The 18515-nt window shown below is 32.6% G+C and overlaps 1 protein-coding gene across 4 annotated transcripts in view; it reads right to left on the bottom strand.

Annotated features, from left to right (window-relative positions):
* Positions 1–17782, bottom strand: part of LOC127853941 (uncharacterized) — a 122722-nt gene extending 104940 nt beyond the window's left edge. Inside the window, exon 1 of one of the 4 annotated variants that reach the window (XR_008036800.1) lies at positions 17353–17760. Coding sequence is in view for 1 of the 4 variants with exons in the window: in XM_052388812.1 (XP_052244772.1) it covers positions 17353–17438 (86 nt within the window). In the remaining 3 variants the exon portion in view is untranslated. Of the gene's footprint in view, positions 1–3574; positions 3660–17352 lie in introns of those variants that run through there. The other 3 variants (XR_008036801.1, XR_008036803.1, XM_052388812.1) reach the window with 3 other exon arrangements.
* Between the last annotated feature and the right edge of the window lie 733 nt (positions 17783–18515).

Raw genomic sequence — 18515 nt, 5'->3', positions numbered from 1 at the left:
TTAAATGACAAACTTCAAAACATGCCAAAATCTGTGAAAAGGCCCCTTTAAGTATGTCACACAAAAGTTATTGCTGAGTATAAAAGCCTTTACAAAATTGAACTGATATAAAGAGGTTGCAGTGTTGATCAATGCAAGTGGAACTTGCACTAAAGTAGGAATAAACAACATATTAAACAGATGTTTGCGTTTATAACATTGTTTTCTTGTGTGTTTGTTTTATGCATTTGCGTGGTGTTTTGGCGGATGGGAATTGTTCTTTGTAAAAAATGAGATTTTTGGTAAATGCAATTTAAATCTAAGCGGCTTTTACAGGTCGGGAACCTGTGTTCTATTTTATAAACTTTGTTAATTATTGTCGTTCTTTGACTTACGCATGCTTTTGTCAAGTTGTTGTTTGATACAGCATAACTCAGGCATAAAAATTAAAAAGGTAGATAATATACAAATTAATTTTATTAAGCAGGCATAACAATCTCAAGATTATTTTCATGGTGTTATATTAGAGAATTTCTTACGATGTCTTCAAATTTGTCACTACAAGGTAGTTTATAAATCGACTATACTGGGTAGGTTAAGCATTCTATTGTTTACAAGCAGAACATTACATTGAACTAAAGCTATGGGGCATGACATTCAAATTGATGAGACATCAAATTCTAGTTAAAAGTTGTCTTAAATGGATAAGTTGAATTCCCAATTCATTTTATTAAACAAGAAGACACTGTATCTAAGAATCCTGAACGTATTTGTTCACAAGCCTGGGCATGTTAAGTAAATGATTACATAGTTCTTGTAGCTCTACATATTAACATACATTAAACTAAGTGACCTAACATTTTCTCAGACATGTGTGGATGATTAAAGAAGAAGAACACGACCAGCACTCAACAAACTGCTGAAAAAAGTTCAGAAATACATTTCGAACTCGTTTATCTCGTGGGTGAGTCGAATGTAAGGTGCGGTGAGTACGTGAAAATAGCGGAAGTAGCATCAAAGTCGTCCGTGAGGCAACTTGTCATGGCGAATCAGAATTTCACATTTCTACAGCAATTCATTCAGAGCGAGAGGGATACCGGGGCGCTGGATTCGACAACGATTCCTCACAACACAATGACAGCCCAGTTACATTTACCGGATCTAATTCAGTGTGCTGCAGACATTATTAGACAATGTGTACCTCCTCATAAAAATAAACGATGCAAACCGCTGCCATAAAACTATTGAACATTATCGTCCTAAATGTAGCATCAAGTTAATGTTTCAGATGTGTTCAACCTCTTTTTCAAAAACGTATCAACATTTGAAATGGTGGATTTGTCGACATTCATGTCAACATCATAAAACAAACAGCAATATTATCAAAGTAAGTCATTTAATTTTAACATTCTCAAAGACAAAAACATTCAGATAATAAGTCGATTTCATATATTCAAAAACTAATAAACGTTTGGATTTATTTTTTTCAAAAAAATAATTAACTGTTGTAGAACCCAAAATACGACTTGATGATTGTGACTGTAATAATAACTTCCATAATAATATCTCTATATGCTAGTTGCATTTGACTTATGGCATAGTAAATAAGAATTTATCTATGCATCCAATAATTCGTTTTTGAAGAGTTGGGATGGGTGCGATCGGGTTAATGCAACATGCACAATGTATAATCTACAGAAGCATGGTCTTCTGATTAAAGCATTTATATAAAATATCTCAACTTACACTCTGAATCATCCACAAAAACACACAAGTCCCCTAAACAGCAATTTTTTTTATCATATAAATGTGATTTCATTGGTTATTTATATTTTTAATACGTTTTTGTTCAATGTCCAATTTAAACAAGGTATTTCCCATTGAATCTTAAGTGCAAGTTCTACCCGTAGAATCAGACTGAATCGCAATACAATTTTGGAACACAAATTCGAAAATGAAGGTGTATATACTGTTAAGTATTTTTTACAACTTTAATCACTTAACTGAGACACAACTTCTACCACCAACAGTGCTTATTTTACACTTTGATTTATTCTTATTTATAGTCGTGTCTTTTTATTCATTTATCAGAATAACGATTATGTTTTATTAATAACCGAACTGAATAAATATTGATAATATTATATGAAGACATGTTGTTGTTAGTGCGAATTATGGAAGTGAACTTCATACTCACTTCAATAATAGCTTTCATTGTAATTGTAGTTGTGGTATTTCCTCTTACGGTTAGTGTAAACAGATTGTAAAACGTAAAATTAAGAACTGTGGACTAAAATAATGATTAAATAATGTTGCTCTCGATGATTCTTTGTTTTTTATCGTAGCTAGTTTAAAATAAATGATCTTGTGGAATGTACGACCGGCAAATTGGCTAAACAATAATGCTGGTGGTGGTTGTGTTATATATATGCCGTGGTTATGCAAGAATAATTGCCCATGAGAACTACTTCACCAACTTATAAGGATACTGCTATCGGTGTTGTCTAAAACCAGCATATTGACATAATAATGGCTAGGGTGGTGTTTCTTGTTTTGTTTTGCTCATGACTAGTTTCAAATTGTCCATGACAAGTGTCAGACCAAAATACTGTCTAAAATAATAATGCTGGTAGTGGTCATTTCTTATGATTACCATAGCTGGAGTAAAACAATTCCCATAAAAACTGAAATATAGCGAACAGTTAAACTCCATAGACTCTATCAAGGAAAAAAACCCTGTCAACATTGTGTTAAACATCACACCAAATTTAAAACTGGGATCAACGCCTTCGAACGGTCAATGCAAATTATTGGGGGTTTAAACCGCTTTGTGGGCCTTCCGAACCTAATACTTACCACAGTATTGATCACAAACCAAACACGTGAATTAACTTTACATATGCAAAGAGGAAATAACAATTTACGAATGCTAAAACATGCCGTGTTTATCGATGAATACATTCACAGTTTTAGTGCACAATGTCTTAAAGTAACATCAATACTCAAAATCAACGAATTTTTCGCAAACTATTTCGTAAAATAAAGTTAACCCATAACAAATCAGTGTTCCTTATTGCAATAGGCAAAATTTTAACAAAATACGTGCTATGGTAAGTTGGTAACATATCTTGTTAAATCTATATTGCCAGACCACATCTCGTGTTGAAATTGTTGCTTTTGCTTCAAGAAACAGTGCTTGTTTATGTATTGACTTTATTTTGTTGAAATAGTGTACGAAATATTCGTTGATGTTGAGGGTTTATGGGCTTTTAAGTATTATACATATTTTTAAAAGATTAGAGGGTTGGTTTGTAAGTTTTACGAATAGAAACACAAAGGATCCATCTACAACAAATATTGAATTGTCAAAGTAGCTGTGTATCTATGGAAAATTGTTCAACAAACTAGGTGTACGAGCAATCGTACACATGTTTTATACGCTTAACAAAATTATACTTAAATTTATTTTCTAGTGAAAATAAACCTTAATATAAGCTTGAAATACATCAACAACGACTACTTCTACATATTGCTATGATCTAATACCGTGACAACATTTTAAAATGATTTAGATAAGATGATGAAAATTTCCTACCTGTGAAAATAATCCCGAGATAAACGTATCCAATAGTGTTAAACATATAACATCAAAACGAAAGTAGTTTCGTTTTTGAATAACTTGACACAGTTTCCAACTAGGTCATGGTTATGGTTTGCATTAAGCAAACAATTATTACTCAATGATTGAACGTTCAACATCAAAACACGGACTTTGCACGGTATATACATTATAAAGAGTATGAGTGAAGCTATTCTTATGCACGCGGATGTATGCTATTAATACAATATTAAGATCTTAAAGAATATGTCTTCAACGATATTTCTATAAACAAAATATTTGAGAACAAAAGAATGTCTCTTATAGCTGCGCTGTGGGGCTAATTAATGAGGAGTTTATGAGTTAAATCTTGTCCGTGAAATAAAAGTGTACCATACAAGTTTAACGCGCAAGGTTAGCTGTGGACGAATGAATCAATTTCGGCACGTGCATTAAAATTTAGTTTAATCACAAAGTAAGCTTTATTATGCAAACCGTCTAGTCTGTAGTTTGTTTGATATCAGCGCAAGGTACCCTCTTACATCCTCAATATACATGTACTTTCATTGTCCAGTGTACAATGATATCAGAGAAACTTTGTTTAATCGTGCTTCCGAGACAAATGTGTTCTTCTTAACACTAAATGATGTTGACAAATCTAAATATTTTGCAATTCTAATATCATACGAGCCTGTGCTAAAACCTCCTTTCTAATGCTACAGAGGCGAGTACTTTTAATTTGTAAGTAATCTTTTTATTTTGTACATAATGTGATAATTGTTTTAATTTTCCCCCTTTATATTGCGCCTGAAGCCATTTTACTAATACGGTTCACGGTGATCTGATCAATGTGATATATGATTTCTTATATCCATTTTTCAACTTATGCACGATAGAATTTTTGTTTTATCCTTCAGTATCCTACCATTGTTTAAGGCAGTTCTTGATTAATTTGTTTAACAAAGTTTCTTCAGTTTTAACTTTTTAACTTTCTATTTTATTCATTTGTGCAAAATTGTTGAATTGATAAAAGTCGTAATGTATGTAATTTGTATATATTAAGTGGAATTCTTAACTGCGATAGTCTCTTACAATTCAAATATGGAATGGCAACGTCTCAAATTACTCTCTTTTTTTCTTTAAACATTGACATTAGACATTGTGTAATTATTTGTATTGTAATCACCATGTGTGTCTATTGATAAGACTTAAATAAAGATATACTACTACCACTACAATTATTTTGATTGAATAACCACACCTAAGTAGAACTGGCGCTCCGCGTCATTTATTTGATAAATTAAGAAACAATTTTAGTGTCTTGCTGCCGATAATCATGATACTGACTGATACACATGTCCCAAAAGGTATTACACTTAAAAATCATATTCAAATATTGTCACTTCCCTACTGCAGCACACGCCAGTTACACGGTAATTACATGTCGATTAAAGTAAAGTAATGAATACTATTTCAACGATTTATTTCTTATAATACCCAGTTGCTTAACAGCCCGATTCGGCAATATTTTGCATTCAGTTTCATATATTTAATACTAATTGCATGTAAATTAATAAATTAATAAACTATGACTATACTTTCACAAAAGCAACCACTGATAAACGAAACCTATTGCAGAAAAGACGATTTCGGATTAACCATATTTGTTTACGTATGCCCTTGATGTTCGTGCATGGTGACGACATTTCACGATAAACACTACCCACAGCCCCATACATTTTATCGACATGATAATTTAATATAATATCGTATGAGTAATGTTGCGACTGATGCCGTTTACTATGTTAAAATGACACCGATTGACTGATATCCCTTGATGTGGTCAAGATGAGTTCGGATCGATTCATTTTGATAACGACTAAAAGGTGTCGATATGTATTCGGGGCGATTCAGTGAAATGCAATCACAGAACACATAACGTTGAGGTTTATACGGATAAGATCGTATTTACTTATTATACACGATAAAATTAACATTACGTTTTCATGAAAACTATGCACGTCAAATTTACACGAGTGTAGCGTTTATGAAGATTGCATAATGTTGTTTTCGTTCTTATACAGTAAATATCCTAGTGTTTGATATGTTATATGTTGATATGTTCTGGAAGTAATTATTTTGGAAGTTATGTTGATATGTTAATTGTCGGTTATAATCATGAAGGCGGTCCTTTATTCCTCTCACATGCAATATTTTAAAATGTAAATTTCAAGAATACGATTTATGTGATTTTGTTTAATATAAGTATTTTTTTTAGTTCAAACACTAACAATTCTATTTCATTATAATCGATTGTCGATGGCTAATTAAATTGATTTTAAAAAGTTTGCGAACGCCAAAATTGACATCGATCTTATTGAAAATCAATACGCACTGTCGTGTTGGATAGTTCACTTATTTTATAATATATGACACATTTAGTTATTATTTCATAAATATGGATAGTTGAGGGCGAAATACATGTGACTTGTAATGAAAATTCCATAATGATGACATGTTCAGGTTTTAATTCTATTGATTGAGAAATGTACATAAAGTTCGCTCCGCAAATTTATAATATTTATTGCGGAAAGATCGACAGTCAAATCGACTTACTGACATAACTGAAAAACCGACCAACCAAGCAACCAATCAACCAACCGACCGACCGACACAGTGACTCAAAATTATTCCCTCTGTATTTTTGTTTCCGGAAATATCGGGCTTAATCAAGTCTTAAATATAGAAACAGATTAACATTTACTGATCATATTAATTGTTTAAAGCACACACGTTAGGCATCTCTTAGTCACAAGCGAGATTCTTTACAACAATCAGCTAGCTAATCCCTATGTTGAATGCACTTCTTAACTTATGATTTACAATCACTGAACACGGTTCGATATGTTCTTTGGAATTGGTCTGGTTTTTGTTTTGCAAAAAAAAACAAACACACTTTGATGGAGGAAAATGACTTGACAAAATAATATCGAAATGATTTTTTTGAACCGCAACACCATTCAAATAAAATCACTACGAAAATCACTACGATCCAGTACCTATCAGAGCCTGCCGCAATAGTGACGAAGAATACTACCCGACCCCTCATGTAATAACATAGTGAAAAATTTGCTACTAAACGATACATATGTAAAACGTTATGAGTCTTGTGGTTTTATATAGATTATTTTGCTCAGCGTTTATATTAATAACCATGAAGTCATACAAAACTTTATTTGAAAAAGAGCATAACTTTTATAATTTTTAACGTATGGTTATAAAAATCTCACATGAACAACTTCAAACAATTGAAAACCAGCGCCTTAAAGTTTGAATGTTGTGCGTTACACTGTTTCATTAACTTTGTGTTACCGGAATAAAGAAACCACATTCGTCTACTACAAATACTTAATAAAGATAACCTCATTTATGCTTTTTTTACCGCCGAAATACAGTGGTTTTTTATTCAGTATTTTAACTATCCGAAGGCTATGCGAGCTAATTTTATTACGGACCCATACCATGAAGGAAACAGTGGTCATTTTAGCATGTTGTACACAACTGACATTTTCATCTCCTATTGCTATCCGATGTGGTTCGACATTGTGTGAAAATGTTGGGTACGAATCCTGAATCCGCCCATCGGAAGTTCGCACAGAGCAGGACTCGGACTGCTACTCGTGTGAGAAGCTGGATTTTATCTGTGACCCTTGTGACCCCGCAAACACAAGAAAGGGTTGCGTCTTGTATTGTACAGGTAAGATTGCATAGTGCTTTTCTTTGTCAATAAAATGGTGTACACTCAGTAAGCTGTATCCTCGTACATAAAATAAGCTTGTAAAAGGAACATAATTGAGTTATTTCGAACAAGAGAAAAGACAAGAGACACTTAGTAATTTGTTATTTAGTGTTATCTTTTAACTGATAAATTGTTGGTTATAGAGTGTATTTGTTTCATCATGTTTAACCAGAAAAAAATAGAGGTAATGACATATGCCCTTCCCAGGTTTGTATTGTCTCCACAGACAAGGCTAAAGAAAAGGAAAAACAAATATGGAACGATGTGCAGGAGTCTCTAAACTTTACGTGGCAGCGTCTTGTCAAAGAAAAAGACAGCATAATACAGACCGGTGTGTTTATTAGTTCTTATTATAGAATTAAAACAACGGATACATCGTCACGACTATAGAGAAACTTAAATGAAGACAAATGCTGTGCTATTGATAACTCTGTAAGCTGTTATATTGACTTTGCTTTTGTCTGTGTTCCCTATTCAATGCTTAACCAGACATATACTCTTTCTTAAGTAATTTTAACAGCTTGACCTCAAGAAAAATGCTGAACAAGCAAAACAATTTTACGAATCACAAGCACGAAGCTTAATTTCTGTTACAGGTACAGTAGATTATGCAAGAAAAGAGGAAGATGCGAACCGAAAAATACAACTATACTTGGTGCTCTTCCTAGCGACGCTTGTTACCATTTGTTTGATTGTTTCGGTATAAGTGATGTGGGTTCGCTGGAAATATTGCAAGTACCAGTGAGTAATTTTTGCTATTGGAACTCAGTGGAAATCTGTTTTCCTTAATTGTATATGACGTGTATACCAAAACAACATAAAGCTATGGGATTTGGGATAACATTCACAGTTATTAGACATCAAATATTTAGTCAAAGTGTAAATGTTCATGCGAAAAACGTGCATATTAAGGTTTCCATTTATGTTATAGGAGAGCAATAAGTTCCTAGTACATTCTATTGAACAAGCAGCATAACTACATAAAAAATTCGCGTAAAAATTAATATGTATACTTAAATAATATTATTTTACAAAAGCCTGCTTAATGAACAATTTAAGCATAAATAATAAACATTCGATTTGATTGCAATAGATCACTATCACGTGGTTTGTAATGACCAGGCTATTCGATACACATTACTAAGTCATAGACTGTGCGGTTTTAACGAAATTGTTTGCGACCTATTGCGTCTTCAAGTTTACGAATTTAAACCGTACATATTTTTAGAGACTGTGAAACTAAATTGTTAATGTAAATTTGACAATTAAGTTAACATTATAAACGTAATGAATTCAAATAAAATAATCTGGTGAAATGTCAGTGACACAGGTTTCTGCGTCATTCTGGTGAGCAGCTTTAAATATAAATATAATAATCATTATTAATCGTCATGAAATGCAGTATGATATGTTGGTACTATTAGCCATTGTCAACATACCCATAAAGAGCTACGTGTAATCAAAAGTGCGTTGAATTAACAAAGTACGTGATTCATTACAACCATGAATAAGCAGTCGATATCATATCATTTTCACTAGATAGTTAAGACGATCATATAAACATGAGCGAACAATGCTATTCAATTTACAGGTTAAATTGTTTTGGAAAGACATACGCCTTAAAACTAGATCAAAGTTGTCTTGAAAAGAAGTATAAATTTAGAAAACTCTAAATATTTCGGTCACTATTTATAATAGCCATAAAAAACATAGGCTGCAATATGAGACGTTTACAGATGTATCATACAATGTCAAGCGCAAGTTGAAGTACTCTTAATTGGTATGTTGATAGAAAAAATAAAATAATTAGACAATATGCCGTGAACTCGGACTCGCCTGTTTTCTTTTTATTAGCTGCACAACAGTGACACCAAACCATGAATATAAAACATTACAATTAAACTCATGAAAATACTTTATAAAGTTTCAAGCCAATTGAGATCAAGAAATATTGTTTACGCGATCTCACTGATGTTTGGATTCGGTCAAAACTGCCTGTTTTGCTGAGAAAGACATTCAAATATAATTTTCTCTGATTTATTTCGCATATCAACAATTGTACGTTATTCAACAGTATATAATATGAAAAAACATAATTGATTACGATGTTACCTTGATCTTTTATATTTTACATATATCTTTGACCGAAACATTTTCTTTTATTCGGAACACGTTTACATTGTAACATCGTTCAAAACAATTATTATTGTATTTGTTAAGTAAACGCCTATAAAGGACTTTACTAATTTCCGATTAAAATTGTATATTTATATTTTTAAGAATTAGCCTATAATCCGGTACCAATCTCCGATTTAAAGTGTTATATATTAAATTATATATTGTGTTTATATGTTTAATTGTTGAATTTGTCCAAAAATTTCCAATTACTTGTAATTATTGATTTGTTAGATGTTCGGGGAAGTTCTGTACTGGCCCATTTTCCAGTCGTTAAAAATGACAACAAAATTGGCGCTTTAATAGTATCGAGCTTTGGAAAAAAAATTGTTTACCAGGTGTTTGAACGTATTAGCTTTGGTAAGTTCTTTATGGACATTTTCTGAGGCTCATAATGATTTACAACAAAAACAACTAAGCCATGTCGAACTATTTTTGACACACATACCATTCAATGTATCTCAGTATAATGTTTATAAAAGGAATGTTAACCATGTTTGAAATAAACTGTCATAGATTCATAAAATATTAAGTGGATTGTATTCAGCAAGCAAAATGGCACTCCTGAATATGAAAAAAGTCTACTATATTCTTTCGCTTATTGAGAATCACCAATCGAAATTGAGTAAATAATTAGCTTTTCAGCGATAATTATAGAAAAACGCGTAATATCGATAAAAGGTTTACACTACCGCCCAGGTTAAATAATGAGATTGGTGTAGTGGTAGCGCATAAGCTTTTGCCTCTATAGGTCCCAGTTTGAACCCCCGTTCCGTTACATTGGTTTGATCATTTTCTTTTTTAATTACTTAAAACTATTCCAAATATTACAGCGTTGAGAATTTATTAATTTACTGAGATCTTTCAAAATTACAAAAAACTGTGAAAACTCCCTTTAAATCTTGATTTCAGGAAGAATGAATTGAAGATCCAGTTTCAAGAATTTTTAATAAGAATAAGTGTCGATCCCCAATCATGTCCAATAACTTTACGGTTCATTTCTATATAAACACCATCAAATTATTAGCGATAAGGTTAGGCTCATGTATGTTAACATTCAAATAGCGATGTTATAATAATACTGTTAACTTAGGTACGTCGTTCTTTTTACGCAGATTTACAGGTATTGTACGATGTTGTTATGAAGAGTTTACACATATTACTTGCCTGTATAATCGCTAAAATTAATGCATTCAAATATTTTTCATTTTAAGGCTAGAGCATAAATAATCATGAAGGTAGCCACGGTGTTCATGTTCTAACAACAAGAACTACAGAAAAAGTACTGTATGCTGATATAAAAGCAAGCATATAGTGTAAAAAGTGTGAAAGTGTAAAAAGAAGGGATGTAGTTGACACTTGTTCGTAGTTTCATTTCATCGTTCCTCAAAAAGTTGTTACTCTGTTGCTCTGGTCTCTTTCCTCAATGAGTAATTAAAGGTAATTAAATTGAATGCGTATTAATTCCCCTTTATTACCGGTATTGTTTATCGCTAAACAAGTATGCCATTTCGCTATCGACGAGCAAAAGCCGACATCGTTGTGATTCGCGCAGAACTATGACTTTATTTGGAAAATTGTTAGCAAAAGTACGGTCCTGTAAACGTATTAATTAATTTGCATACGTACTGAGTTCCCTGGCGAAAAAGAACAATATTGCACGTGTGTTTACTTTCTCATGGAATGCAGCGTTTTGGTAAAAAGAAAAATATCTTTTTGGGTAATGGATATTGAAAAAGTTGTACGGTCATAAACACGTATGCATTTATTTGCATTAATATTTAGTTCCGTGGGGAAAAAAAGTTTTTTACATGGTTGTGCTATTTTATAAGAATTCATCGTTCAAATACAAAGCAAAGACGTTTTAATTACAAAATGTTTACATGTACTTAAAACTTAAAAACTTTATCTTATGTTCTATTGTAGATGCATGCATTTTATAAATAAGAACCATTCTTGCCAAATCTACACTAAAAACGGAAGCTTCGGTTGCACATACGTCTTTCTACAGCTTAACAAGCAATATATATTTATCAAGATATTCATAAAATTTACTTTAAGACATGAACATATCATAATAAAGAATTATTCAATAATGCATTTGATTGATCTGTATTAGAATTATTTCTTATTGTTCTGCACTTTTAATCAATATATTTTTTAATATTTTGGTGCTGAGAAATACACCACATTGTTTTCAGCTGTCTTTGGAAAATGGTCCAGTAGACCTAGTGGTAGAAGTAAAGGAGCCACGTCAAAAGGTGAAGATTGCTATTGGGTCCCACAGAGACATATGAAACATTTTGCACAGTTTGTTTTAACCTCACCAACATCCCAAACGCATGTGTTTATATTCGTTCGAGAAAATCGTCAGTGTCTATCTTATTGATACAATATCACCGCAGCATTATTATTTTTTGTTACAATAACGGACATCAACAGCGAAAAAGCTTTACTTGAACAAAGCGGTTTGGGTGTTCACTGATCGTTTTGTCCTTGGCTGGCATGACAGACTGTTGTCAACACTGATGACCCACATAGAACATTTTATGACCATCATTAACTTTATGTCTGCGCATTCAATACAAATAGGGTGTCACTAGATCAAACAAGTTGCACGCAATATTGAGATCTGATATGAGTATCACTCCTAATCATCCTTTAAGTTGTAAACAGCTAGCCTCAATCAAGTTTATAAATGCTTTATTAATTTTGTTTAACATACATTTATTGTTGCATAACTCGTCTACCATGCCAAAGTACTTCCTTGTTTATTTCAGACAGCATTCGGTCCAGGTAACCTATATTTAACATATATTTATTTAAAAAAAAGGATTGAAATAATCGAATGTTTTGCAATAGTACTACTAATTTAAGGCATGGGTTACTCTTTGCAAAATGTTGTTTATGCTTAACATCGGCTTACATGTAGAACAAGGTCGATAAGGGAGCTCATTGACCTGAGTAAAAACTGCAATATTGCATGAGACATACAAGCCTGAGGTATTTCACAATAACCGAGTATTATTTATAAACATGTTCGCATTGGTTTATATATATGGCTAGGTGGAATAAAAACGCGACACAGTATGTTATCAGCATACGGTCTTCATTTCCCGGTACGCTGTCATTCAGGTAACATGCGATACAAATCTTTAACGCGTTAGAGTAATGATACAACTGCGTAAGACAACACATAAAAAGATGTGTTATATTTGTATAATAAAAATATGGATATTATTCATGGATTTAATAATAATTTACGTCAATATTTTTTGTTTTGAATACGCTTTTTGACTGATGGATTTGTACTATTCGTAATATACTTACATCACGTTTCTTTTAAATATTTTAGAAAATTAAAGTAAATCTTCGAGATGCTGCCTGAGTCGGTTGTAATCTTGATGACGCAAGCAAAGATCGCTTTCATTCTGGTTGTAGGATTAGTATTACTGTACAGGAAATGTCAAAAGTCAACATAGAAAAGCGCTTCGCCGCATCAGCCGAGCGGGTATGTTTCCATTGATATCGTTGTGTTCTGAATTCTTAATGAGCATAGCATTTGCATTATGTTTTTTTTTTATAATGATCCTGAAATAACGATTTAATCATGTGAATTAGTTACAAGTGACCTCGTCTGGAATATCACGTTTCAATTGTATTCACATCGAAATGGGCTATACGGAAGTTTATCGTGATTGTTACGGTTAACAGATACGTATTTTATAAACAAAGCTGTATGTATATATAAATAGTGCGTTGACTATTTAATCGAGTCGTACTTATATAACTTACATTCTTCTTGTACGTCATTAGGTTTAAAGTAGAGGACATACAATACAAGTTATACTTTTAAGCCACAGGTTTATAAAATAAAGTAAATCATAAAGTAGGCTTAGGAAGATACACAACATTTATCTTCCATAAACCAACTATTGGAACAAGTTCTTGATTTTTGGTACGGATTGGACCAACTGAAAGTACAGCTAAAATTCCTTTGGGTTTTCCATCTATATATTATATTATCTAAAATACTATTTTTCTCAGTGAAATTTATCGAGTTTTTACTAGCAATTCAAAATAAAAATCTAATTACGTTATTTTTACCAGCAGACATTCTAGAGGAGTACCTGGTATAGTTCAATCTTAAGGTTAATCGAGTCTATTTTGTTCGAAGTCATAGGATGAATTAACAGTGTTTATGTTAGCATGTTTTTTGTTCACCTTGCATTTTCTGCTTCCAGTGCTATTCGATGTGGACTGACTTGGTGTACAAACAAATTGGTTACGAAACTTGTATTCGACCACTGGAAGTTTGCAGAGAACAGGACCCGGATAGCTATTTGAGTGGCAAACTGGCATTTGTAGGTGACCCGTGTAACCACGAGAACGACAGACAGTAGCATTGGTAAACATTCGCTCAACGTTGAAATCATGTGTCTTCTTTAAGGCAGACAAGAGTAAAGAGAAGGAAAAGCAAATATATAGTCACTCGCAGGAATATCTTTACCTGACGTTACAGAGTATTGTCATAGAGCAGAAATGTGAAGCTACTACATATCAGTATGTTTATAGTCACGTACGGAAATGGATATAAAGATACAAAGTAAGAAAAACTCAATAATAAGCTAAATATACAATTTAGCGATACCCATTACTGTTGGATGCGTCTGCCCATGATAATTATACAACGTTTATGTATACATAGTCTATTTGCAAAACTGTCGTTTGCGATTGTGGAAGTTGAACTCGCGAAAACTCTAAAGCACAGTGCCTTTCTTTAATCCCTTCCACCAGAATAACCGCCATGTTTATGATGTACTATGTGAGCACTATACTAGTCTTAATAAGGCGCTAGATGTATATTGATATGGTGTATGTGGCCTTATGCACTCGCTTAAACTTTATGTTGAAGTTGAGTTAGTGGAATAAAAAGTGCAGAAAGGCAAAATTATTTTACGAATAACAAGCACGTGGCGTGCGTAATATCTGTTATAAATGCAGAAGATAAATAAAGGAAACTGAAAGTTGAGGCCAGACAAATACAACTATACTTGGTGCTCTTCCTAACAACGTTTATTGCGCTGTGTCCGAAATAATTCTATTAAATAAAACAAAATAAACTGTACATAAATATCCTGACTCGTCCGAATGAACATATGCATTCTGGTAGCTCAATATATTACCAGACATTGAACTAAATGCATTTAGTGCACTAATATTTGTCCAGATGGGGTCGAATAAGAGAAGAAGAACACAAAACACATTCGATGAACTGCGGCCATTATTCAGAACACGTGCAACTCGTGGTTAAGTCAATTGTAAGGAGTACGTGGAATAAGTGGAAGTAAGCAACCAAGTCGTCCGTAAGGCAACTGGTAATGGCGCATCAGAATTACACATTCCTACATCAAATCATTCAGAGCTAGAAGGATACCTCGGCGGTCGAATCGACAACGTTTCCCAACAACAAAGTGACAGTCCAGTATTAGATAATGTGTGCCTCCTTATAAACGATGTAAACCGCTGCCATAAAATATTGTGCTCGCCCTAAATGTCGAATCAAGTTCATATTTTAGATATGTGTGACCTCTTTTGAAAGAAACTGATTACAAGTTGAAATGGTATATATGTCGACGTTTCAGTCCGGTACACTGTTTCGATGTTAATTATATTTAAAGTACATACTAATGTCGATATTCGGATATGTGGATATTCGACTCTCGACTTTCACTAATCCATTCCAACATGATAAACCAACAGCAATATTATTAATGTCAATCATTTCGATTTAAAATTATCAAAGACAACTTCATTGAAACAATTAATGAATTTCATATATGTATAAACTAATAAACGTTGGGACATATTGTTTGAAAAAGGAAATTAACTGTTGTAGAACCAAATTACCAATTGATGATTGTGACTGTTATTATAACCTCGAAAATAATATCACCATATGCTTGTTGGTTTGTGACTAATGCCATTTTGATTGTTTATCTATGTTTGCAATAGTTAGTTTCACAAAGGATATAGTTGTCGCGATGGGGTAATGCAACATTCAAACTGTCTTATCTACGAGAACATGGTCTTTTTATTTAAGCCTTAATATAATTAATTACAACTTAGCCCCTAACCAATCCCCAGGAACAAACAAGTCTCATGAAGAGCAGCGTTCACTTTTGTTCATATGTATGTGATTTCCTTGGTTATTTATTTTAATAATTGTTGTGTTCAATATCCAAATAGAACAAGGTATTTTCCATTAATATTAAGAACAAAGTCTATTTGCAGAATCACAATGAAAAAAAAATAATTGTATATTCGAACACACATTCGGACATTTTTAGTAAATGTCTTAACTTAGAAACAACGTGTGCCAACAACAGTGCTCATTGCACACTATGATTTATTCTTATATTTTTTAATTAATCTGAAGATTTTTTATCAGAATAAGGATTGTGTTTTATTCATAATCCTAACGATATAATATTTATAATTGTATATGAAGACATGCTGTTGTTAGTCCGACCTATTGAAGTGAAATTCAGATTCTCCACAAAAGCTTTCATTGCAGTTGAAGTTGTGTCATTTACTAACTTATTGACTAAATAATGTTGCTGTCGATGATGCTTTGTTTTTCTCGTAGCAAGTGTAAAAAATTATTCTTGAGGAATGTAAGACCAGTAAATTGACAATGATGCTGGTGGTGGTTGTGTTATATTTGTGTCATGGTTTTGTAAGAATAATTGCCCATGAGAAGTACTATACCAACTTATTGACTAAAATAATGATACAGGTAGTGGTGATGTCTAAAACCAGCATATTGACTTAGTAATTACTATTGTTGGTGTTTTCTTGTTTTGTTTTGCTTATTACTAGTTTTAAAATTGCCTGTGACATGCGTGAGACCAACATACTGTCTAAAATAATAGTGCTGGTTGTGGTAATTTCTCATTATTTCCATAGCTGGGGTTAAATAATTTTCCAAGCGAGAAGTGAAATATGGCGAACAATTAAACTCCAGAAACTCTAACAGGAGAGAAATTCTTGTTCTCTCCACATTTTGTTTAACAGCTTACAAATTTTTATTTGTTAATTAAAACTGAGATCAAAGCATTGGGGGTTTAAACCGGTTTGTGGGCCTTCCGAGCTTCACACTTACCTCAGTATTGACTACAAAGCAAACGCGTGACTAAATTAATGTTAATCAACTATACATATGCACAGAGGAAATACAAAACTACAATGCAAAAACGTGAATTAAAGAATCGAAGAATGCATTCACAATTTTAGTGTACAATGTCTTAAATTAACATAAATAATCAAAGTCAACGAGTATTTCGCAAAATATTTCGTAAAATAAAGTTAACTCATAAAAATACCAGTGTTCCATATACCAATAGACACAGTGTCAACGATATACGTGGTATGGTAACATAGATTTAAAGAAATAAAAAAATGCTCGTTTTTATTTTTGTTTGGCACAATATATTTTATTTTAATTTCCCGCAACTATAACTCTTCATACGACACACGAACACTAACTTGGTACATGAACATGTGTTGAATATATTGTCCCGCAGAAATAGCATTTTGTATCTTGTTAATTCTTACCAGATAACATCTAGCATTTAAATTCTGGCTCTTGCTCCAAGACACATTTTTTATTATGTGTTAACTTGATTATTTCGCAATATTGTACGAAATATTTGTTGATTTTGATAGTTTCTGGGCTTTTAAGTACTATAGATATTTTGTAACATTCTAAAATGATGTAAATTAGATGAAAACTTCCTACCTGTGGAAATAATCCCTACAACAACGTATCCAATATTGTTTCACAAATAACATCAAATCGAAAGTAGTTTCGTTTTTCAATAACATGACACGGTTTCTAACTAGGTCATGTAATATTTTGCATTAAAGGGGCCTTTTCACGTTTTGGTAAATTAAAATGTAATATTAAAAAAACTTTTTGAAAATTCGCAAGTTTTCGTTGTAGTTATGATATGTGTGAGGAAACAGTAATACTAACCATTTACCATACTCTAAAATATCCATTATATGCATCTTTTGACGATTTAAAAACCTGAATATTATATAGAGAATAATAGGTTAGTGTTGATTATAGATCAGGTTTATCATGCGAGGCTTTGAAAACAAAAAGCACGAGCCTTGGCGAGTGCTTCTTCGTTTTCGTGCCGAGCATGATAAACCTGATCTATAATCAACACTGACCTATTATTCTATTTATTCCACTTTTTATTCAGTAATATTTTTTGTATTTAAACAAAATAAGTTTTCATGAGTGTTTGTCGTACTTTGTTAATGACTGTAGTGTAACCAAGGTCAGTGTATTACTCCGCGTTCCAAAAATAACCGCTGATCAAATGATCTCTTTTTTTTTAAATCAGAATATCGTTCTGTAACAAAGTGTCGAGCGTTATTAATTACAATTTTAATCATATTGAATTGCAAATCTTAAAGTTCTATGATATCAATATGACATTAACTTGTTATATACAAGGAACTACATTTGTTTACAACGTAGCCTAACACCACACACAATTCACTTTCGATATCAAACTATCAAGTCGATCACGAGGTGCACAATATTTGCTTCTTTGTTATAATATGTGGTTATTTCGTGACGAAATAACAAAGATTACTTGGATTTAAGCTAATTATATACATTTTGAATGTTGAAAGTGGCACCAAAGAATTGTGAGGCAAAGTTGTTCGAACTAGAGAAAGATATTTGCTGGTGAAGTGACTGGGTGGGGCGAACATCAAGATCAACTTGTTCGACGGTAGACAGTGGTTGTCTAGGCTGCATTTCAACCATAGTTTCGATGCATGAAGGTGAACAAGAGGAATCTGTTAAATTGTTTCATTTACTGGACTGAGCAAGAATGAACACTTTTGCTGCTGTTCAACAGATATGTTGGAATAATTGGTTAT

Source organism: Dreissena polymorpha, chromosome 12 (genome assembly GCF_020536995.1).
Source record: "Dreissena polymorpha isolate Duluth1 chromosome 12, UMN_Dpol_1.0, whole genome shotgun sequence".
Lineage (NCBI taxonomy): Eukaryota > Metazoa > Mollusca > Bivalvia > Myida > Dreissenidae > Dreissena > Dreissena polymorpha.
The sequence above is the reverse complement of the archived record's forward strand: the minus strand, read 5'-3'. Positions and strand labels throughout refer to the sequence as shown.